The sequence below is a fragment of the Liolophura sinensis genome, chromosome 1 (assembly GCF_032854445.1).
Source record: "Liolophura sinensis isolate JHLJ2023 chromosome 1, CUHK_Ljap_v2, whole genome shotgun sequence".
Taxonomy (NCBI): domain Eukaryota; kingdom Metazoa; phylum Mollusca; class Polyplacophora; order Chitonida; family Chitonidae; genus Liolophura; species Liolophura sinensis.
Window position 1 is genome coordinate 37,142,909 of NC_088295.1, and position 26,041 is coordinate 37,168,949.

Genomic DNA, 26,041 nt, shown 5'->3' on the forward strand with positions numbered 1-26,041 from the left:
CACCTTGGCCATGGGTGCCCCTTAAGTTTGAATTAAGGTTAAATTTATGTTGCATAAGGATGAGATTTGTATTCATATATTTTGTAGTTCACTGAGGTGAAGGTATAGTCCTATATATCTTTTGCATGATGGAACTGGGTGCTTTATTTTCATGTATACATCACTTAATGAAGTCTTCATTTTCCTGGATCATTAAGTGCGTGTAGCTTATATATGAATGAAAACCCTGACTGAATGAACGGGTTGAAAAAAATCAACTGTATTTCCTTGTGTATCTATAGGCTATAATAATGGGTGCCATTGTCTCTAGTAACAGTCACATTTTAAGAAACAAGGTTTTAGCACAGTGCACTAGCTATGTCGGACAACAGTCCCTCTGTTTGTTTTAATTTAATGAATAAATGAAGACAAAGAAAGGTAACATGTACCTAAAACCAATTTAATAAAGGTTGTGAACAATAGCCCACCCAAACATACACACATGTACATGTATGACCATTTATACTTGCAGACTTTGGTCATTAATGGGTGTACAAATACAGGTATTCACCAAATTATGACAAGTGCACAAAATTAATTTCAAAAAGTGGGGCAAGAAATTAAGAATGAATTACATGCTGAGCAGGAAAAATCTACATTTATATGAAACAAATTAATTAAGTTCACAGTTATTACTAAAATACCAGATCATGAATGATGAGAGTTCATTCAAGTAAAACTGGATTGCGTGCATTGGGAAAAAATATCCACCACAGAAGGCTTATTATTTACCTCGACCTTTTTACACAAAATTATGATAGGGAAAATTGACTAGAACTACCAACACATCAGTTAAACTACCAATTAAATTAACTGGATGGTTAATAGGTCATTACTAATTACCACAAAACAACTGGACAGTGCAAATACAATCTCTACAAAAAGATGTAAAAGTTAAGCCATCTGCAGTGTATTGTGAACCCAGTTGTTCAAAAGTATATTAGCTAATGCTGGTATTCAGTTATATTTGGTATTTAAAACTTTACACAATCTCTGCAGCCAATGCAGGTGTCCAAAGTCAGAGTATAACAGCAGCAGATTTAGTTCATATTTAAAATACTGTTACACAATTATTTTCGGTTTATGTACAAACCCGAAGACTTGGCTTAAACTTACATGTGCTATTAAGTCTTAAAATAGTTGTGGACAACCAGGCTCAAGTCTCTAAAGTCAAGGATATATCCTGCCATGGTTATGTAATCTTAATTGAATTAATTTATTCACGAGGGTTAGTAAAAAAAGAGATAACCTTGATCCAAATGCTTTCTGTTTTAACATGGCAATAGCATTGCTTGTTTTAACAAGGCAATAGCATTGCTTAAATAAGAAAACTAAACAATAATTATCAACTCTGATTTTGAACAATTTAGTACAAAAAAATAGAAAACAAATTGTTTCAAATATTCAAAACCGAAGAAATGAATTACTAATTTCAAAGTGCTTATACAGTATTATATGTACTAGTCATTTAACATGTTTCAATTAAACATAGTAGTTTCCTCCCACCATAACGCTGGCCAGCGTCAAATAAGTGATGTTTTCTTGAGTACAGCATAAAGCACCAATCAAATGAATAGATAAATTAAATATAATGCAAACTTTTAACTTTTTCAATAATGTTAGAATATGAGAAATAGTACTACTTTATATCAGCAGTAAAATTAAAGAAAGAAATATCTTTTATTTGTTAGAGACATTCAGGCCTACACATTTGCTGATGTAACGCAAAACACATACAGCTATTGTACGGTAAGTGAAACACTATTAGCACTCGATGAGTGGTAGAGCTTCATTAATTATGCTGATGTGACGAAAGAGCTATCGTTCAAAAACAAGCACGCACAAGATAATCTTTGTGCACCTTGTCCAAGATCCGAGTCATGAGAGGGCATGTAATGGGGGACTTAGCGACCTCAACACAGGTGGCGCTTTGTGCCGCTAACACTCCTAACTAAACCAAGGCATTGTGAAACTTGCTTAAGGTATAGATGTAGGTCAGTTTGGCTGTGTAGTACAGGAGCTTTCACAGCTGACAAAGCGAATTGTAGGCTGCTTTACAGCACATCTTGAGCATCTGCTGAAGCATTTACATTGAAACAGTAACACTTGATCTGCAACTTTTTTGACTGATGCAACTTTATAAATGATTAAAATTATTCTTGTATGTTTGAACATCTTCATCCACTGTTCAGTTTTCAAGACATGCATTATTATTTATAGGGTAAAAACATATCGGGCACATTTCCTAGTTTAACAATACTTCAGAAGCTGTAAGTGGAATTCCATGTATTAATTACTAAAGTAAAAGTAATATCAAAATCATATGATATAAAACTCTACACCGGAACAGTTTGGAGAACACATGCAAATTGATAAAAAATATTAAAGATCTCAACAGGTTTTGAACTCAGTCTAAAATACATTAGAATATGTTGCCCTGCATTTATAGAATCCTGCAAATATTTTATAAACCCCTGTAAATCTGAGACCAAGTTGTTGCTATCAGGTATATGAAAACACTGAACTGTAATGAACAATAAACAATGTGATCAGTTGCTACCAATGGGTGCATGAAACTTGTATGTCTTAATTAATGCTAAGATCCCAAGCAAACACAAAAATAATTGACACAGGCCAGGCCTGTACATCAGTTACAAGCTTCAAAGCTTAACATTCATGACTCACTTGAATTCTGAAAGAAAATCTGTCTGAAAAGTTGAAGTGCCCAAGAGGGAATGAGGACACGAAAAGCTTGATATGTCTGAGTATTTACATGTATACATTAAAGTACATGTAAACTTACCTGCCTTTGTCTCCTGAGCCTACACATACTAAAAAAAAAACTTGACTGATAGTGAATTTATGTGAGGCAATGTTTATCTTCTATTAACAACTTTTGCAAACTATACACTTATCTTTACAAAAACACTAAATAAGTACAGCATGCAGCTTATTCTTTTGTGGGTCTGCTGTTTAGTAAAAAAGCAAAATAACAAAAGTCACAAAAACCTTCAAGGTTTGACTGTTTTTTTCAACTTGTATTAATGGAAAATCAAGTGAAACGAGGCTTAATGAATTGATAATTACAGATTTAAGATAATAAACTACCTCAGGCCCAACAGCGAACATGCAAAATAACTCAATCAGAAGACATCTTTTTGAATGATTTATACAATCATCGCTTATCACCTGAAGCAACAATTCATCACTTGACATTCTGTTGGGGAATACAAACAACAGCTGTAAGACAAACAATGTTCCACTGTGGACAAACGCTGGAAAAATTTGTGTGTAAAAGTCGGAGTAATATACTTATTTATTTGATTATGTTTTACTCTTCACTTATTTTTCATCACGGAGGGAGGAAAACACATGTATAAAAGAAAGCAGAACATACATAAAAAATCTGACATTAAATTTGTTCATACCTGCAGTGACCATTATTCCAAACATAAAAACATAAAAGTTGCCGCATCTTTTCCTTATATTACTTCACATACTGCACAACATCAGCATTCCTTAACTGGTTGATTGTTCAACAAATGTCAACATCTGAAGTAAGAGATCTGTAAATCATAGGCACCTTTCATGATACGACATTATGAACTTTGCGACTTGATGTCTCTTTAGGTCACAGTAGGTCAATCTGCTAATTTAATGAACCTGGGATGGTTCAAGACTATTTAAACATAACTGGATTATTCTAGACTTGTTAATTAAGAGCTTTGATGCATTTATATTGCAGAACTAATGATATTCTGTCAGTAATTTTATCTACAATACAAACACTGCTGCGTTGAATGATAGGATGCAAGCAGCCCTACCTTGCCATACATGTAAAGTAGGTACATCATTTTGAAAGGCACGTCTTTATGTTGTTCTAAGGACGTAAGCTGAAAACTATGCATTAGTACGTGTGTGCATGTGTATCAGAGTCAAAGTATCAGTCACTCTACTAGATATGTACATCTAGATAAGAAAAGCATGAACAAGTTTGATGGAGTTAGGATTATTATTCAAAGCTGGTCACCTGCCAATTCTGACAGCTTGAATGAGGGTGATTGAGTTAGAAACACAACACCTGAGCCATGATGGAACATAAAGCTGTTCTACACCTTAGCCCATCACCTACACTCACATTTGTTTAGTCAAATCAACATCTGTAGGCACAAGCACCTGCGTATTATTAAGATTACCAGTCTGGGTTCATAAATACAAAATGTCTGTATGTATGTACAAATGTATGCATTGTAACTGAACATGTAAAGCCTACAATCTAGGTGAGCAAATAAATTAAAGATCTGTCATGCTGGACAATTATGACACACTTAGCACGTGTGTACATGGTGGAGGAAAAGAATATAGGTATGAATTGAAAGCTTGGCAAATAGCCCACTTTCCTATGACCTTGTCAAAAAAAGCTAATAGCTCTGTCATAGGTAAACCTGACTTGCCCTATTAACACTACAAGATAAATTCGAAAGAGTGTTGATTACAAATTACTGTGACACCTGATCAAGCATGTGAAGTGAAAACTACCAAGCAGAGTAAATGTACAAGGGGGTGACACAAGAATAAGCCAAAACACAAAAACATTCTGATACTGGATATTTGCAGTACATGTGTGAAAATTTCCATCGAAAGTAAAAACTGAAATCATAGAAACTATTCTGACATCTGACAGCAACTCTGCCAGAAATCTTGCAGTTGCATTCAACACAATTTCAAGTGATTTACAATGAAACACAATATGCAAATATTTCAGTACCCTTCTACGATGAAAACAACTGAGTATTTTTTTCAGTTCATCAAGCATGCTAATGTTTAAAGTCATGTCACTCAATTCTCCTCACAAAATGCAGAATTTTCTACTTGGCACACAAGTACCAGCACATGCAAATTTAAAAAGTACTGCACATTTTAACAGCAATTAAATATTTATTTATTTATTTACCTGAATGGTGTATTATGCTGCACTCAAGAATATTTCACTTATACAATGGTATTATGGTGGGAGGAAAGGGGAGCCCAGGGGAAACCCATGATCATCCACTGGTTGCTAGCAGACCTTCCCATGTACAGCCGGAGAGGAAGACAGCAAGAGCTGGGCTTGAACTCACGAGACCGCATTGGTGGGAGGCTCCTGGGTCGTGCTGTGCTAACCCCCTCGGCCACCGCAAATAAATAATCAGAAACTGCTAAAAGCTTTAAGCTAACGAAAGGATGTTAAATGACTAGATGTTAAATGAAGCCTAAAGATATCAAAGACTACCTAACTAGCTTGCCTTTTTGTTAAAGGATGTGAAACACAAGGTTGCTGTCCAGTTTATTTTGTCATTTCCATTACTGAAGTAATTCATGTTTTTTCTCTGTTTTGTTTGTCAGATCAGAGAGCAGATCAGCAGAATAAAATCAGAAATGATTTAGGCGTCAGAAATGATTTAGGCGTCATAAATGGTTTCTTTCAGTTATTGATCCTTCACTTGTTGAGCTTTTGGCAAATAATTTGTTAAAAAATAATAGTTGTGTCAAGAAATAAATTCTCATTTTACTATCAAACATAAATTTCGGGGGGAAAATATTCCCACGTTGCTTTAAATTATAATTACGCTTCGTGTCAACGACATGTTAGTGATGAAAACTGGCCCCTGAGTAAGTTCAAATGCTGGACAAAACAACTGTTCAAATAAGTCTCGACTTTCGATTTTTTATCAATAGAACTTCTTTTTTACTGTCACATACCAGTCAAGGTGACTGTTGCAAATGATTCGCTGTATTTAACTCAGCTACTTCCCTTGGTTAACGCACATCGTGTGTGCATGCCACACAACCTTATTTTGGTTCTCAGCAGCATTTCGAAATCTACCAAAACTCACGTGTGTTGAGCTTTCAGCCAATAAAAAAATGGAATACAAATTGACCTCTGTCACTGAGCTAAAATTCAACCAGTCAAGTTGAAGATGACAAATTGTTTTGGACAGACGTCTCGCGCTAGACGACAACGAAATGGAAATCTTGGATTAGTGGTTTAAGTGCTTCGTCTCTCTCCCGTTGAGAGTGTGTCTTTATTTAACGAATCGTTTTGTCTCTATTAGCTTTCAGTGAAACAACAGCGGGCGTGCGATCATTCGGACTTTTACCTGTTGAAGTGTCACGCGGGCTAGGCTTTTATTTTGCAAACTTCTAACCACAAAACTGTAAACACGCTGTAGGCGGCCCACCAGCATAGGAATCGTGGGGTGAGCTTGTTATGGTTGGCTAGCCACGCGAACGATTTGTTATTTACCCTCTTGTCGACCGCAAGCCCGGTAAAGCCCCTGTATATGTGATGTCAATCAAATCGGAAAACCCCGCCTGTTACGCGATGCCAAACAGTACAGGCTCTTGGTCGCTGAACGTTTGTAGCCAGTCGTAGTAAAGCGTATTCAACTACTACGACCGCCGAACAAATATTTGCTCTGTTTACAAGAGAGGATCGATTGAAAAACGACGAAACGTGCTTCATTACTGATTCATGTCTAGACCTCGGCGTAGCAGATACAACTGCCTTCAGTCGACAAACTGGCTTCGAGCGGCCAACTATCAAATTCGGTGCGACGGGAAAGCCGTCGGACGAAGCGGTGGAAAGTAAGTATGTCGGAGGAGAAAGAGAGCGATTTGTCGCCGGAGCAGAGAGAGGAGTATGACAGCATGGAAAAATGGATGGACGAGCATCCAGAATTCGTTCACGATTACTTCGCGAGAAAGGCTAAAAGGAGCATGGTAGATGGCTGGTTGATAGCCCATGCTATAGGACTGACCCACAGTCACTCAGATACTAACTCCAGTGGGTCCAATTCCAAGCCTGGGTCAGGGGCTAATACACCTGTCAGAAAGATATCAGCGCAAGAGTTCGAGAAAGGAGGCATTCTTAAACCCATGGTTTCTAATGTTGATGGAAATTTGACATTTCTGGGTCCGTCAAACTTATCCTCCCAAGTAAAAACAAACAGAAAATCCAGAAGTGAACTCAAGGCATTAGATGAGAGAGAACTGATGTATGAACTTGTGATTGACATTTGCAATGATCTGGACGTGACAAGCTTGTGTCATAAAATTTTGTTAAATGTATGTATACTGGTTAATGCTGACCGCTGCTCTCTGTTCCTGGTGCAGGGGAAAGGCACGGAGGAAAAGCACCTGGTCAGTAAACTGTTTGACATACATAGTGAGTCGACTTTTGAGGAAACGGTGAAAAATACACAAGAAATTCGCATTCCATGGGGCACAGGGATTATAGGCTATGTTGCCAAGACTGGGGAAGGAGTGAACATACCAGACGCCTATGAAGTAAGTGACTGCTGAGTTAGATAAATTGTTTATGACACCTCACATCCAATTGCAGGAAAAAGTTAATCAGGCTGTAAATGAAAACCAGCTGGTGATAATGTATGTGTATATAGGTGGTATAATACATTATGATCTGCCTTATTCTGAGACTGTCAAGAGCTCGGTGTTTTGCAGATTCATTTAAGCTCATTTTAATCTAAACAATTAATAAAAAAAGGAGAATTGCAGAAGATGTATATGACACTGGCTGGAGGGTTAACAACTTCCTGAAATATGTCTAACTCCTGATGTTGCAGTGAGGCATAATATTTATGTCCTATACTTTTTTCTGCAAGTATAAACTAATGTAGAAAAATTAAAGATGGATCCAGATTCCTTCATTCTAGTTTAGATGCATGTAAATGTACTTATGCAAATAGGTGAATATATATGCATGACGTTCATGTATACCAGAGGGTATGTAACTTTTCTGTGCCCAAAGTTCAGTTGTTTTGTATACATTACTGTAAATAGACAACATCAAATACATAAGAAGTTTTGCAGGGTATCGGGCTACATACAGTTCAGTTTGACAGACATATCTGTTGACAGTTTATATGAGAGTATCGAAAATGAATCGAAAGCCCATCCCCCCCAAAAAAAAAACATATATATATTTACTTGGTGTAAAGTTTTGGGTTGAACTGAAGGAAACCGAAATGAGCCTGTGCATAAATTACTAGATGCACCTTACCTGGTATATGTACATATATGTGTAACAAACTTCAGACTGTCACTGAAGGTGTATAAAGCAGGACTGGATTCAAACAGCTGATTCCAGTGTCCAAGGGATTGTTGTCTGGCGTAATGATGCACTTGAGACAATTTGGTCGATAGTAAGGCCCTCAGGTGTAGAAAGTCATTTTGCAAGGATTATATGAACTAAAACAATGTGATCAGGTAAATAAATAGAATAAAGGGTGACGTACATATTTTTGATTGAGTAAAATAGTTGTAGATATGTTTTCTACCTGGTTTTGGAAGGCCTTTATGACATTAAACATTTGACAGTGCTCATGTGGCCAATTTCGTAGTCTAACTTTTGTTGTTAGACCACTTGCCTTCCACCATTATGGTGTGCAGTGCATATATCAGTACAGCACATAAATTTGTCAGTAACTTTCCAAAGGTCTGAGGTTTATGCTGGTTTCCTCCTCCTATAATACAGACTGCCATCATATGATAAAAAAAATTCTAAACAAATAGTAGATTTTGGTGTACTTTTTAAGTTCCTAAAATTTGTACTATGCACATTGTACATGTATACATTTGTATTGGTGTTGCAAAGAAAAAAAAATGTCTGTCATAGCTCATTGATAATGCTTCTAACATGCTTTCATTGTGTGTAAATGAATTACATCAAACTTAATTCAGAGGGAAGTGTATGTAACGTCGCTTTTTTCTCCCACCTGTGTTATTAATTACGTTGTAAATGTAGCAGATCTAGTGTATTCATGAATATGTTTGCTTGTATCAGTGGTGCAGAGTAGTTGATTTATGCAAGTATTTGCTCTGTAGATTAAGAATTACACATGTTAATCATGCATAAGCCTCGTCTGCAGCATACTAATGAGGCAATTACCTGTAACTCGTTAGTTGGGCCTGTATTGAGTTACAGGTAAGTGTCGAGTCTGGAAGCCTCGAGGAAATATATTATATTCAGGTAACTTATACAAACATGTATGTATACACATAGGAATGTACTTGTATATCTTAGACATGCCAGATGACAATAAATTGCAAGTTAGTTTGCATAAGACGCTGACAGTAACTCAATAACTCAATTTGCATTATGTAATTGCTTAAATTTTTATTTCTTTAGTTTCAAATTGAGGCAATATAGAATACACAGCACATTCAATAAAGAATGTGCTGTACCTTAAGACTTAATGTTGTTGTTTAGTACAACGTTAAACTCAAAGCATTCATTCATTCAGCCATTGTTATTGTGCTAACTTCATTATGGCAGCTTTGATGGAAGACATTCATAATTTTGTTACTCACTGATGAGTTTGCTGTTATTTAATTTATAGTGGTGGATATAATTTTATTTATGAGCTAGGTTGATCATAAATGCTATGCACATTTTTACTTGATCCATCTGTATATGTGTATACATTATATGCACATGCATCTAAAATACACAAGTGCATGTTTTTGTGTTGTAGTGACAATATAGTATATCACTTTAAACACATATATAGGTAATGTTTTATTTTAGTGAACATGTAGTCAACCTACAAATTCAGATAGATGGAACGAACTGCTGAGCTAAAAAACCGTGATGCTCTTTAGCTGTGATAACCAGCTCTAAGTAGCTTGGCATGTCTGTCAGTTGGTTGCTCAAATTGTGGACTACATATATATCCTAAAAAAAAAAAAAGAAGTTTAAACAGTATTGCACTATATGTACATATTATACCTTTCGGAACAGACTTGTAAATAATTTTGACCTACATGTATCAGACTGTTGTCACCATAATCATCTCCACAAATATATAATAGCATTATTTATACATTGACCGTAATCAGATTTTAAGCTTAGCAAGCAAGTAAGGAAGCTAACAATGTTTGGTATCAATTACTATAATACAATTGACACCATCTTTTAGCTTTTGTTTAACATGTCATGCATTCTATTCAGAAGGTTTCAAAAAAAAAAAAAAAAAAGAGAGAACTTAATTGCAGAAATTAATTTGTATATAGTTTTTGCAACAATGAATTTAATTGTATTGCTTTATTACAAATAGTTGTAATTAATAGATATGTGGCCTGACCTGAGTTGGCTTTTATGTTCAGGTGAAGAACGTAAAAGTGTACATGTGCAGGTTTTGCATTATACTGTTTATGCACACAAAATGTACAGGTATTTGTCTATATGTATATGTATTTGTGTGGGTTGATAATCTATATTAGTCTATCACATAACATGATATACATGTATAGGTAGACAGTAATTCCATCTTCTAACATGCTGCATGTTGTTTACATGGTAAGCATTACTTGTCATGGACACTTTAACAGATCTGAAACTATCAACAGAACCAAATATGGCTAATGATAACTTCAAATTAATCATTTCTGCAATTTGTTGTCTGAGAAGTACTATAAGTTTTATAACTTTGGCAGTTTAAACTAATTCCAAAATTTTGAAGAGAAAAAAAGGTGAAACTGAAAAACAAATTGTTGTGCATGTAAGTGTGGGGTGTGAAAAAGCCAGTGCACATTCGTGTCTGCACAAAAGAGTGTCAATATACAGTTCCACAGATGGTATACTCATGTACAAACATGTAGTCTATAGTGCTCTGTTTATTGTCAATGGCTCACTGTATTCAGTCTTTCCTAACTTTGTTCATCACATTGCCTGATAATCACATTATAAATATAACAACCAGCACAATGTCATTTACGTCATAATACAAAATTAGATTTGCACATTTTTGGGGAATCAATCCCTAAATCTGTTATGTATCATGGCTGCTTTTATCATGGGAAAACATAGTTGTGACAGCTGGGGCTTATCCATTATCATGGATGATTATCAGGGCATATCTCTATACTGACAGCAAAGGAATGTAGCTTTGTAAGTACTAAATTGATTATTTGTTCAGGTTTGCAAGTTTTTCACCAGGAGCATGTGCTGCACAACGTCCAATCCTTGCATAAACATGAAACATGTTTGCACTGCAGACCACAAACGGGAAAAACCATTAATTCTTTTCTCCCTGGCAGCTACATGTTTAAAGGCCACAGTTTTCAAAAACTGCTGGTTGCTTGAGTGAATGATGGAGAGAAATGTACAGTGTACATCCACAGGATCTTAATTCCTTTAAAACGTCCTTGTTGTGGGTAACTCAACGCTATCAGAAAAAAATAGAGAAGGAAGGAAGGGACTTTTTTTTTATTCTACCAAATCAAAAAAAAAAAGGGATTATTGAAGAAATTAACATTGAGGGACAAGTAACAAATGAAAAAAAAAAGTTTCATCAAAAGCCCAATGAAGACTTGTTGAAGAGTCAGTTGAATTACACCCAAACATGCCAAATAAACATGTTTTCATTGGTGGCCTAGTACATGTACGCATATTTTGCTTGCATTCTTCACACAGGGTAAGACATATGCTTGAATTATGCACTTCATTAACATAATTTGCATGAATTTTGCATGGTTTCAGGTACTGTTGTCTGAGTGTGTGACAGTGTATTATTTTATATAAAATTAGTAGTTGAAGAATTACAGGTGACTCATACACCAATTCCAAACAACAGTCCAAAAGTTTTAATGGTAACCATGTAAGTATTAGCTTGTATACATTAAAATGTTTAAAACTGATACACCTGTAGCATTCTGCTGAGAGATGAAGAATCTGCATCCCTGTGATTTGTGAATTTCACCTATATTTTTATACATAAATTACATTTGAAAGGAAATGTATATGTACATTACATCCATTTTAATATAATATTGTACAATCTTTTTATCTCTTTGAACCAAGCTTGGTGTGACAGAATTACGAGTGCAGTAAATTTAAAAATAGTAACAGCTGCAAATTTGTGAATAAAACCCCTTAAGCTGTGATAATTTTTTTTCTTAAGGGAAGTTTATTGTCGATCTGATAATTGCAAAGGATTTACGGTTAAATTTTATCTGCGTGTAGATCATCGTTACACAGCAGTGGTGTTAACAGCAGCAGTTCTGCACCAAGCGGTTCCTGGCAGGTACATCTCTATACTTATCTGTGGAAATAAATGCTGACTATTTTAGGGTGCAAACAGACCAGCTTGCATCTTGAATAAGTACAGTCAGTACCCAGGTACATGCACATTAAATGATATATGTACATGTATACTAGGTAAATATATGTACATGTATAGGCCAAGCCCCCCCCCCCCAATATATAATTTTATCAAATCAGCACAATCCCCCCCCCCCCCAAAAAAAAACAAAAAGGAGAACGTGATACCTTTTTTAATTATTCTAGCTAACAAATGCTGATTATTATGAAACTAACACTGACAATTTTTTTGTTTGTATCTAAAAGCCAATGAAAACAGTATAGGACTCTTTGCATTCGCTTGGGAATACTCCAAACATTCTTTTGAATGATGGCCTTACATATGTATACATTATGCAACATTATGTTTCTTTACTTGTACTAAGCAAATGTTAACATTATATGTGTACCTATAGTGACTTGTCATGTCTTATATGTGAACAGTACATCATCTTGTATAGATATTCAGGAATTAACTTTGCCTCACCTGCAACACATTAGTTTGTATTTCAGGGGTTTGGAATTTTAGCTAAGCTTGCAGTTGCAATTAAAGTGCGCAGATACATGTAGCTATATTTTGTTACTATGTTGTGGTTCCTACAGATGTCTGGATTGCTAAAGATCTGTTTCATAGGTGGCTACAGTGTAGTCAACTACACATGTACATGCCAATAGCTAAATATACCACTCTATGTATTAGAGGATTACTGTTAGTACCAGTACATGTATTCATGAAAACTGTTGACTCACAAGAAACATGAACTCATTCTCAAGGTATCCTAAGCCAAAGCTCTAACCAAATGAAGAGTCAAATCAGATGAACCTGCACCAATATGGCGACTATCAGCTAAAACAAAGCCAAACAGAGTTGACTGATGATAGCAGATGGTAGCAGAGGCTTCCAGCTCTAATTGACAAGACAGACGTGAAAGACAGATATAGTATGCTAAATAGTCAATTTATTGCATAACTCGTGCACTGGTCTGTCTGACATTCAAAGTACTGTTGATGCCTCACTTACCATTCTTAAGTACTAAAGTAGCTCCCCGAAAAAACATACTGGGTAAATTAAGCCAAAAGTATCGTCAGTTTTTCATCTGCCTGTGTGTGTATTGTTTTTGTTTCTGTGGGAAACTCATTTTTGGCAAATACATATAACTATTTTCATTTCAAGCTACAATCTCTGGACTGGCTGATCAGCTTTTCTTTCTTCTGCAGTACTGTTGTACTTGTAGTTAGACCAAGGTCTTCAACAGCTGCGACAGGCATTGGCCAGGTATCATAAAAGTATCACTGAGCTGTTAATCTCTTTATGTATGAATTCATAGTTAGAGAGGCATTAAGCTTTACACTTACAATGTATCATATATACACGGACACACAACAGATGTAGCATCGCGTGGCTCCTGCTCTTATGCTTCTTGTACATGTATGCACACAGACACACACATACAACAAATGCAGGTGCTCTCTGACTATATGTCACTGAATAGGTTAACTGGCACATTTACTTGACAGATGCTCACCAACATGTAGATGTATTGCGATCTACAGTTTGATGTGTATAATTTCCTTTTCTCAACCTCTTTATGTATATACACTGTTATAGCTGCATTGTACAGTGTACATGTAGGTCACCATGTTCCCAGGTCTTGGTTGTCAGTTCATTCATGTGTTCCATGTATTAATTTTAAAGGTCAAATACAGTGTTTTTGTCTGTTATTTTCATGAACTTCCAGCGCAAGGTAATGGTACGCGTTACCTGTTACATTTGAAAGCAGAATAAATTACACCTCACCTGAGTTCAGAATTTTGGCATATTTGAATTGTATAGCTGGATGAATCCAATATACAAGCACATACATATATATGTTAAACCTGACACAGAGACAAATATAACACTCGGAATGATTTTTTGATAAATAATGAAAATGAGTTAAAATTTCACACTTTCGGCAGTGAGATTTACTTTTTTCCAATATTATATTATCGTATATATTCCAGTTAACAAAACCTTGAAACACCTTTTTTTAAGATCAATAGAACTTTTAGAATGAGACAAGATGGACAACGTAGTCAATGATGGTTACTTTTATAGGTTATTTACAGTAAGCCAGAATATTTAGTGAGCTGTTAATTACATAACGTTATTCCTTGTAAATGTTACATCCAGCACTAAGGCTTCCATTCACACTTCCACATCTTCCTGGTTTCAAGCCTGTAATGCAGCCTTAGTAACGTTTCAGCAAATGTACAATACCTAAAATTCAGCTTGCCCTGAATTTGCCTGTCTCTTTATACTCCAATCTATTATCGATGATTCAGTATCAATTTAAGTGATTGATCTTCATTATACTCACCAGCGCATGTTCCCAGCATGGGAACAGTTTGATACTATACCATTTATGTACATTAGCATTTCTTAGGTGGCAGGTGAAGTTTGGTGTAAGTGTAACCAAAACACTAGTAATGTATGCTACATGTCTATGCCAATTCCACATGTATTTTAATATTATGTGATTTTACCTACAAGATTCCGGCTTGTTAATGATTTGACTCATTCATATTTTCGTTAATAATACATGTACATGTAACTGCTGCTTGATTTGTGCACAGTTTTACTGTTTTGTGTACTTTAGTTATTGTTCAGTGTATGCAGCCTTGCAGCCATTCTTGAAACATAGAATTCTGTGTGCATACATGTATCAGCACAATGTCAAACCCTATAATCGATCCATCAATCAATCAGTCAAACTGTAACGGCCTGATGGAAATCAGGTGACTCACTAATTGGCTGGAGCTTCCCAGAGCTGTCTCCGCCGACATTCCTAAATGACCAGAAACCACTTAGGCCGTTGCACTTCTCATGGTGATGCTCTAGCTTCTTCAAGCTGTTATTTTGTCAGACTACATGAGAACACTCTGATCTATTTGGTGGCTAGGTCTTACATGTGCATTGTGTGGAAATGGTTTGAGTTAAGCTGATTTTGCCTAGACTACAGATTTTAGTAGAATGAACCCCTTTAATTCCCGAAATGCTTGACTGGTGAAATTAGTAAATAAATAACTCTTTCTTGTACAATTTTTGAAAATTTTTCTCAAAGTTACATGTAAACATTTTCATTTCTATGTGGCTAGATTTTTGTAAACAAATCACAGATCTATATCTCATTTGATTTCACATATCTGTTTGTTGCATTTAGCTGTACGGAATTGTAAGAACTGATTGAATCTTCTAAATAGCGCATCTGAGTATTTTTATTATTCAATTTTTTAACATTCTGTTTTTATTGTAAGTTTTTAACGTAACGAGGGGAGCCTGAATGCAAGACAGCATCGTCTTTTTTAGAAATGCAGCAGTTATTATGATTTGCACTAGTTTAATGTTCTTTCTCTAAAACTGAAACATGTATATTTGTTGAATGTACATTAGTTTTTTTTAGTATAATTTGCTTTAATAATGTACATTAGACAAATGTGAGCCTGTACATGTGGCATTGTCATGGTGATGCAGGTTAGTGGACTGGTGAACCATTGCTGGCATACTGTAGTATGTATACACATACAGTGAATCTGGTGGGCATGCCTACGATGAAGGGGGGAGGGTGTTCTGGAATAATAGTTAAAGCCAATGGTAAACAAGTTTCTCTGCCAACAGTCTAAAATCTTTCATGTCAGGAAGAACATGGGGGAATGTAGGGATGGGGGGCATTGCCCTTTTCTTTGATATATTTATTAATGGAGTTGTAATAGTGGCTATCTATTGCTCCAGAAGAATGGAAATGCATATGGAAGGTTAGGAGGTGCAGTAGTTTCAAGTACATCTACATGTACCAGCCGACATTCCACACTGCACTGTACATCTAACATGTAGATATAGATTTCTCATGATGAAAATAGTAGGAGTTTTAAACTTGTAGTTCTTACAAAATTAAACATGTTTTCCTGATGTATATTAAAGTACAGTTAGTCAAATCTGCTCATTCATGTACCGGTATGTGTATTTAGTGAGGATTTTCCTCTTGCTGCCTTGGCAAAAATAATTCTTCTACTAGTATTTAGCTTGGCCTTTGTTGTCCAAAAGCTTAGTTTCATTTCTTATGTATTGGTACAAAAGAGGTATTGAGAATTAGGACTGACTGATATAACTCACAACAAACCTTGGAACAAACAATGTAACCTTAATTCTTAACATGGCGTCAGTGCATGTTTGTCCTATGGGCAATCCACTTTTCTCACCCCATGAAACTGACTGCCATTGAGATAAAAATTCTTGTATGTGATAATAAACAGTGATCAAATACATGTAAATAATCCCAAAGACTTACAGAATAGTGTATCCTTTACTTTTGATTAAGTGCCATGTAAGTTGACAAGCCCTACACGGCATGTGTAATTTAGCATATTGTGAACAAATACGGTGAAAAAGGTGCTGGAAACGTCTGTGAAAGTGCATCTTCATTGATTTCCTGTGGAAAAAGTCGAGTGATTGAAGTGTGCACTATTCTGCAGTTCTTAACTTAAAACTAGTTCACATGTAAATGCCAGCAATATGCAGTGTCAAGTGTATATACCATAGTCCTTACAGCACTTATGCCGCTTGTTACATTCGCTTTGCATCACTAACAAATTTTGTACTGAAATCTTGAACAACGCCAAGGTCACTGGGGTCAAAGTGATGAGGCAGGAAGTAAGACAGAAAACACAAAAAGCTAGCTCTGTCCCAAGTGCTGTTTCTAATAGTACTGTAAATCTTTAACCTTTTCAACCAGTAAAGCACTTTTTCAGTGGAATTTATGAATACAATTATGATGAAAATGGCACTAAAAATGATTAATTTGTGTCATTAAAGATCCATACTTTGTAAAGCTGTGCAAATTATTGCTCTCAACCCTACTATTCTGTCAGAATGTAACAAAGTATTGGTTGCACAGGCAGTTGAAGTGGTTGAAGAATTCGAGTACTTCAAACAGGTGCGTTCTAAAAATCTAAAGTTTCCACAATACTATTCCAACAAACACCTGAAATAATTTCATTGATGAATGCTGATTAAGTAGGTTTGTCTATAGTGGTGGCAGTGATGTAAAGCGAGTGTAGAGAGCAGCACATGCTGTAAGGAGTGTATGTAAATTCATGTACATGTAGATTTCCGTGTGCCGTATTTGTCTCTTTTCATTAGGTTTTTTTTATGCATATTATTTATAAACTCCGTTCTTGCAGAAACATGGCCCCTCCTCTCAAATGATAAGACTTAATTAAATTGAGGTGCATCTTTAGAAGCAGGTTTGCTGGTTTCATTTACTTTGGACTAGTTGATACTGAGAGGGGATGATAGAAAACATGAGTGATAACATTCCTGGCTGCTGCCTGCCTAAACATTTGATCTATTATCTCATATGATTGATTATTTTTGCGTAATTGATTGACATGTTGTTCCTCATGATCGATGCCAGGCCCTGCCAACTATGACAGATAGTGCAAAGATAAATAAAAAATGCTTGGAATCCACATGTGTATAATGGTTACTAATTGATGTTATTGATGGCATTAGGGATAAAGTTCTAGCCGATGTAAGGAATGCGCCACTGCTTAAAGTATATTACAAGTACAATGTGTGGGCGCTCTTTATTTGCATGGCTTACATACATATATGTAAAGTATGGAGTGAAGATCATTAAATGGCTGAAAGCATTTTTATACTGTATGTACATGTACAATATATGCATGGGGCCTGAACATACATACAGCACCCAGTTCAAGTGTACATGTATGTCTGCTATGTTAATCAGTCTAAATTTTGATCATCATCTCTTTATCACTGTCCAGCTGCCTCAGAAATTTCATTTATCTGACAATGGTTTGTTTAGCTGTTATTCTTATTACCATGGAAACCGAGCTTTGCCATTCATTTCTTCTTTCCTCAGTCCCATACATATCTATACCTAGATATATATATATATAAGTTAGCTTGAAAATAATTGGTGTTCCATAAAAGATGGACCATATGCTTGTGTAGATTAATACACCTGGTCTACTTTTAGATGTTTTAATTGTTAAATGAGGGCTTATCGGAAGATCAAAGTCTGGAATTTAGCCTTTTTAACGCTCATTTCTTTCAAGTCTGTGGACAGGGCTGTGTGAACAGAGAACATAAATGATTAATTTACTTCTGTGTGTACATGTGTGGAGAGAAGTGATCGGTCCTGAAATAGCCAGCACTGTTCTACCCCACAATGTTGTATGGATGCACCTCCGTCTGGAGAGAACAAACTGTTACATCATTGTTAAAGTGGCCTTTTGAAGTGCTAATGCCTCCTGATGAGCACTTGGTTCTCCTATTTTAGGATCTTGTTAGCCCGTCTGAGGGCTGTAAAACTTATTTCTGGTACACAGCGTTCTCAACACCTTTACCAGATTACCAAATTGTGCTAAAGGTTATTTGTGTGCCCTGTGCCAACCCCTGGTTGAACGCTCAGATCAACGGCTCTTTTACTTGTCCATTGGTTTGTGAACAAATTGCAGGTTTCCATCCCTCGCCGTATAAATCATCATAGCTTCCCTTCATAACGGCCGGTATATACATGCATTTATATAGTGTAACACTGGCATAGTGGCACAGTGTGAAAAACCCATATATAATCGTGATTGGCTCTAAAGGGCACCTTATACACAGGAGCAACCGTTTGACCGCTTGAACGCATTCGTTGATGATCATGGGGATGTAATGTTTGTCGGATGGATCGAGGTACAAAATCAATGCTCGACAGGAACGTACAAGTCATTTGTCCAGGGAACATTAGTGTTAATAATTAATCAGGAGTGTGATGATTTGTGTGGTGATTGACCACTCAGGGTTTGTTAGCAGCAACGCATGTATAAGGCTCTAGCATAGGTTAGGGAGTGTTTGAGATTGGTACCCAGATCTACATACATCATGTACATGTGTATACATACATCTATGTCTGTACCAGTGATCATTTATACTCCTGGAGAATACCTGCCTTAAATGATATGTATACCCTAAAAACATATGATATACATGTACCTTAACTGATATGATATACCCTAAAATTTGAACTCCTGATAAAGTGAAAATGGATGGAATGTATCACTGTAAACCTTTTCAACCTCTAAAGTACTTTCGTCATTGTAATTTCTACATACAATTGTTATGAAAATGACCCTACAAATGATTTGTTTGTGTCACCAGAGATGCAGGTTTAATAAATCGGTGCAAGTTATTTCTCTACACCAAATTTTTCTCTCAGAATGTTTCAAAATGTCTGTACAGAGAGGTTGAAAAGGTTATGTAAAAGTACTTATATATTATTAGAGGAAGAGAAACAGTTGTAACAATGTTAATTACATGTACTGTGGCTGAATTGATTTATTTATTTATTTATTTGATTGATGTTTTACGCCTTACTCAAGAATATTTCAATTATACGATGGCGGCCAGCATTATGGTGGGTGGAAACCGAGCACAGCCCGGGGGAAACCCACGGCAATCCGCAGGTTGCTGGCAGATCTTCCCACTTACGGCCGGAGAGGAAGCCAGCATGAGCTGGACTTGAACTCACAGCGACCGCATTGGTGAGAGGCTCCTGGGTCATTACGCTGCGCTAGCGCGCTAACCGACTGAGCCACGGAGGCCCCTGGCTGAATTGAAGCAAGATAAAGGCTGTATATTTCTGTATGTCTTGGAAAGTTGTTAGTGCAGCTATCATGTCGGTGGATTACCCCCCCATGGGCATATGTAAGTACATGCCCAATGTATACATGTTGGCATTGGGGTTTGCAGTTACATGTGCCTCTAATGTACTCAAACATCTAAAGTTCTCAAATGCTTGACGTGACTCCTTATCTTGACATTCAACATATAGCCTAAAATTGGCTCAGTATCTGCCTGTTAATTACATTGTGTGCATTAACTATGGACGTCCATTCTAGATTTGTCATTGATGAATAAAACATTGTATTCGCTATTCAGCAACTTCTTTCGTTCATGCCTATGTTTGAGATTCAAGAAACATACAACAAACATGTAAACATTTAAACATGAATACATGCTGTTCATATGCTTTAAATGGCTATAAAGTACAGTGTTTTTTTTAAGCAAATATAGGAAATGCTTGTTTTTTTATTTATATGCAGTTTAAGAATTTTCCTAACACATAAAGATACAATAAAAGCTTTTTAGGTTTCCTCTTGGGTGTAGAAATGGCCTTAAACTACAGTTTTCCTTAGGGCTCTAGGTCAGTCCAGACATTAAATAGACTGTAGTCATTACATCAGCAGAGATAGCTGTAAAATTATCTCTGTGGGTATAATAACAGAGGGGACACTAATCTAGTCACACTAATCGGGAAAGTTCTTTGTTGATGTCATGTGAAAATTTTTGAAAGTTGACGGAAATATGTATGAAAGAGAGGGGGTAATTACGAGATACAGAAAATGCCTCAAAAATGAAAATTTTCACAAAATGTGTATGGCATAATCTTCTTGATTTCCCTTAAAACCATTATCTTTGTATTAGGATTCCTTTTCATGCATTCTTGAAGTGTTTATGTACATTTTCTTGACTGAGTGGACCTGATAAATGTTTAAATATTTTTCTGCTTTTGAACTGAAATGTACATGTATTCAAATTAGCATGTGTATAACACACTGCATGTATGGATAATTATTCCTATGTGTCATATTCTAGCTACTGCAGGATGTCAGCAGTGTTCATCATTGCGTGCATGGTACATGTATTCATCTTCTAAGTAACTGCTCACATGCATAATGGGTGTGTTCAGTTGCACTGATTAGTCTGTAGCTTTGCTATGCCTCTGGGACAGTTGCAACGAAATGTTATGGATTATGCATATCTGGTATACATGTATATGCCATTCATGTCTCAATACTTACTATTTCAGAGAGTAGGAATTCCTCCGGCTTCGAGTAGGGGTCTTTGCATGTAACAGGTTGCCTTTAAGAGCATTACCACTGGCATTGCTTTTCGATCAAGGGGTTTGCTTGCTAGCTTAGAGGTACATTTTGAAAGGTTGCCAAGGACGTTGTGTATTTAACCAACCTATGTTTTTTTGATCTTCGTATTATTACTCGAGGGGAAATTGAAACCTGCTGAAAAATTCACCAGTGGGATTGTTTATTGACTAGGTTTCTCAGTTCTTCTTGCCAGCAGACAGAGTATTCAAGGACAGAGAGCAAAAAACAAACATGGAAAACACACGTGTAGATAAGTGTACTTATGTACATTATAATGTTTAATCATGCATAAAGCCATGTTGCAGTAAAATAAATGTACAGAGTAAACCACCTACAACAGTTGGAGTTGAATTGTTTTCCAGTGAATAATTCATAATCTCTTATTTATGGTCCTGTAATTTATGGTTATATACAGTAGCTTATTTATGACTAACTATTGTAATTGTCAGTTTGTCTTCATAGGCGGTATTGGACTAGAGTTAGATACCTGTACTTGTAGCCTTTGGGTAACGTAGTTTCAAGGTAATTTACCACAGCAAACTTTGATATACATTGTGCGTGTAACACTTTCACTGTGCAGGGAGTTAACATTGAACCAGGACAAATATGATAGTACATGCAAAAAAGCATTTTATGTTTTTGTAATTATCTTTATGAAGTTAACAATTGTACTTTCAGTGTAGAAAATGTCTTTTCTGGATATCCTTATGTCATCACTTTTGGATATATACAGTGTATGTCAAACATAACATTCCATTTACACATGCAGGCATGCTATTTTTTTTCAAATTACAATTCATATATGATAACTAAAAAAAAATATCAGGTGAATCATCAGTCATCAGTGAAGTGTGTAGGGATAAATTATGGGTGTGTCCCCATTGAATCAGGACCTGTTCTATCTATAAGGTTACAGTTTAAGCACCTGTACAAAAATTATTTCAGTGTTCAGTTGAATAAAGAGTTGAGACAATGTCCCTGCTTGAGACAATTTAAGACAGTTTATTGTTACATAAATTGAATAACTCCACACAAAACAAATAAATTATCTCAGATATAATATAGATTTGTTATCGTCATTTCTTTGTTTCGGCGCCCAAACTAGTTGTATGTATGCACAAACCGTGTATGTGGTGTTCAGATCAGCCTGCATGTAGATCATGCAGGCCCAGTGAATTGTTCCACTGTATACATGTGTACAAGCTTACCAAGCGTGTTGTTGTATTACAGGAGCTAACCCCATACCCAGGACATACATGTCCCCTTGCTAATCATTATCCCGACGCCAGGGACCTGCATGTCCTTGAGTGTAAGCCTCCTAGCTCTGTTTTTAAAAGTGTTCCTGGTATATTCTCAATCTGTAATTAGCCCAGTCACTTTAAAATCTCAAAGACTGTCAGATTTTGTACCGAAATGCCAGAAAACCCTGTGTGTTTCTGATCATGAAGGTACAATGTGAATTCAAGTCATGATTTTGATACTATTCTTGCCTCTGTCTATTTTAAGTGAACCTTTCAAATTAGTTGTTTCCTCTGAAGTCTTGATCTGCCTGGTTTTTGGCATTGTCGAATTCTGGAGCAAATTCTGTCGTATTATGAGATCAGTGATATCCAAGTTGTTGATTTTGTAGTCACAAATATTTTTTTGTGTTTATTTTCAAATGCTGCTAAAATGGTTAGCTCTTTACTTAGTGTTGTAGGAATAATATATATATATATACATATATAGCGAGAGAGAAGGGGTGTATATACATGTATACATTGCAGCATGTCAGTGATAATTTAAGCGCCATAAGTATACATGCACATGTAGCTATGCATTTGGATTTATTTATTTGATTTATTTATTTCATTGGTGTTTTACGCCATACTCAAGAATATTTCACTTATACGACGGTGGCCAGCATTATGGAGGGAGGAAACCGGGCAGAGCCCAGAAGAAACCCACGGCCATCCGCAGGTTGCTGGTAGACCTTCCCACATACGGCCGGAGAATTTATATATTTGATTGATGTTTTACACATACTGTACTTAAGGATATTTCGTTTATCTTTTCATGTCATCTTTATTGTGGTGGGAAACCCACGACCATCCACATGTTGCTTGCAGACCTTACCAATGACGACTGGAGAAGAAGCCAGCATGACCTGGACTTTTAACTTACTGTGCATTCCTAGCTTTGTATGTCAAAGTATGTTACAGTAATGAGTTTGGAGATGCAGTCCAGGATTAATTGTTTTGCCCTCATATAACAGGCATTTATATCTGGTTGATCCCAGTTAATATGTTGACTTAAGGAACGTGTAGCACATCAGCAGGTAGACCTACAGGTAACAGTAAAAATGTACATGTGATTGATATCATGTACAATTACAGATACCAGTTCTTTGTCAGATTAGTTGGTAGAGCGTCTGCTTCGGGAGGCGGTAGGTTCGGGGTCAATCCAGGGTCGAGTCACACCTAAGACCTTAAAAGAGGAAGTTGTAACTTCCTTGCTTGGCGAACAGCATGAAGGGAATAGTACAACAACTGGTTGACCAGTATCAGTACAATGGCACTGGCGAGGGGACTTACTTGCCTTCGGTAAGGCGTCTCAGTGAAGCAGCACTAAACTGAAGAGCGGTGGAAATCCATCCAGCAAGAAGGAGGCACATTACATGCACTCTCAGGATTCCTTTGTCATCGTATGACGGAAAAATTGTTGAGTACGACGTTAAACCCCAAGCACTCACTCACTCACTCACTCACTCTTCATCTGATTCTACATGTCTTTCCATAATTGTCATCGTCGGAATACGATAACCATAATGAAGAATCTCAGCAGTGGCGCAGTAAGTATTTCCCCGACACTACCGGAGACCCCCAAACCTTGTCACAGCGAGACGGTGTGGATGTCGTGTGTGGATTAGTTAAATTATTGATGAGAGTTTAGTGTGTGAGGGTAGAGGCAGTCAGATGGCGTTGTCTTTGTAGTCATTATGCGAAATAAACTGTCTAGAGGAATTCTGCCTGTTGTCTGACTGAGCTACTTCAGACAGTTTCTGTCTGTACCTGTGACAAGATTGGTCTAATGGTCATTGGCATAAACTCAGCAGTGGACGCCCTGCATTACAGCACGCCTCACTTGTCCAGAGGGCATTACTCATGGGAGGGAGTGGGGTGGGGAGAGTGCAGGAGAAGGTGGATGATCGTGGGATGAAGTAGAGACCCACTTTTCGAAACAGCTTCCAAGCTTTTGCTTCCTTACTTGTGCCTAGAGGCTTGTCTTCCAAAGACATGGTGGCGAAAGTGTTAGGTAATGCAAAAACTCTGCTTCATGGCAACATATAAGTCCAAAACACACTTTGTTCTTTAATCATTTCTTATTTATCAACTACATGTACATGTAACTGTTAGCTTCAGAAGTAATGTGTTTCTTAGTGCTTTGACTTTTCGTCAACACTAATATATATTCACTAGAAAACTCATGTGCCGTTCAGGCTTTGACGTATTGGCAGAACAAAACTGAGGAGTATTGCAATGAATGTAAGACTGCAAACTGCCCAGTATTACAGCATCAAATGCTTATATGTTAGCAGGACTCAGTATGGCTGACTGGCTATTGTTCTGCCAAGATGATAATGTCACATGCAACTCCTCTATAGGCATTGTCATGAAGACCCCGCAAACAATGAGGCCAAGAGAATGTCTAAATTTCCTGTCCATTATCAGGATTGAAGCCACGTTTTATATGCTAGAATTATGGTGGGAATTATGATAAATAATTAAGAAAGACGCACTAATTACAATTTAGCTGGATATAAAAGAAGATTTTTTTATGATTTTGAAATACAGGCTGATATATTCTTACATGTACATGTAGAACTATATAGCCTCGATTCTTGTCATTTGGTGAAAATCTTTAATGTTCAGCATGAAAATCTGTAATGTTCAGCATGAAAATCTGTAATGTTCAACTTTAAAATTATTTATATTCAACAACAAAATCCTTAATGTTCAACATGAAAATCCTTAATGTTCAACATGAAAATCTTTTTTGTTCAACATGAAAATCATTAATTATTGTTCAACATGAAAATCCTTATTGTTCATTATTAAAATCTTTTATATTCAACACAAAAATCTGTATTATTCCACATGAAAATCCTTAATGTTCAACATGAAAAGCCTTAATGTTCAACATGAAAAATGCAATTTCCTGCGCATTCTTGTTCACCTTGGTTGCTGACCTTTCTGTGAGGAGTATCCAGATCATTGTTTCTACTTTGATGATATTGTGATAATGTGTTGAATTAGTGCTTGCTTATAGTTTACCCATCCTGTTTTCATCAAGCTGTGCAAAATTGTGTGGGCTTAAGGCTAGAGAGGAGACCCTGGAGGATTACACTGATCTATGTGTATGTACCTGTCTAAGTTTGATCTGCAGTACACCCTGATCCTATAGCCCCCAACCAGCCATTTCTTATGTCAACATATTTAATGCAGATTTATGGCTTTTAGTGGCGGCCTGAGCAAACAGGTAGATAACAGGCCCGTCTCGTTGATAGGACCCAGGTACCTTACTGCATGGATTAACACATGGATTTAATAGCGCAGTGTTAAATTGTCCTGGTAATCTATCTTGTTGACATTCGCCCACAGTATGGTCACAAGATGACAGTTACGGAGTCATCTACCACCACCACAACATAACTGTTAACACATTTCATACACATCACCACAGGTAATTGGCTATGTTTAGGTCTGGATTAACTTTTTATACTGTTTTGAACAATATTTAAATCTCACATATATATAGGGACTTTATTTCAGTAAAATAATAGCTCAGCATGTTGTGGGTACATTTAAGCAGGTTGTGCCGCCGACA

General features: G+C 36.5%; 2 protein-coding genes across 4 annotated transcripts in view; one reads left to right on the plus strand and one right to left on the minus strand.

Annotated features, from left to right (window-relative positions):
• LOC135461651 (SPARC-like) overlaps positions 1-5,896 on the minus strand; it is a 48,831-nt gene extending 42,935 nt beyond the window's left edge. Inside the window, exon 1 of the mRNA XM_064738837.1 lies at positions 5,782-5,896. The gene's annotated coding sequence lies outside the window, so the exon portion shown is untranslated. The remainder of the gene's footprint in view (positions 1-5,781) is intronic.
• A 156-nt stretch (positions 5,897-6,052) lies between these two features.
• Positions 6,053-26,041, plus strand: part of LOC135461649 (dual 3',5'-cyclic-AMP and -GMP phosphodiesterase 11-like) — a 103,649-nt gene continuing 83,660 nt past the window's right edge. For all 3 annotated transcript variants that reach the window (XM_064738835.1, XM_064738834.1, XM_064738836.1), the window contains exon 1: positions 6,053-7,368. In XM_064738835.1, coding sequence (XP_064594905.1) covers positions 6,673-7,368 — 696 coding nt within the window. In that variant the 5' untranslated portion in view covers positions 6,053-6,672. The remainder of the gene's footprint in view (positions 7,369-26,041) is intronic.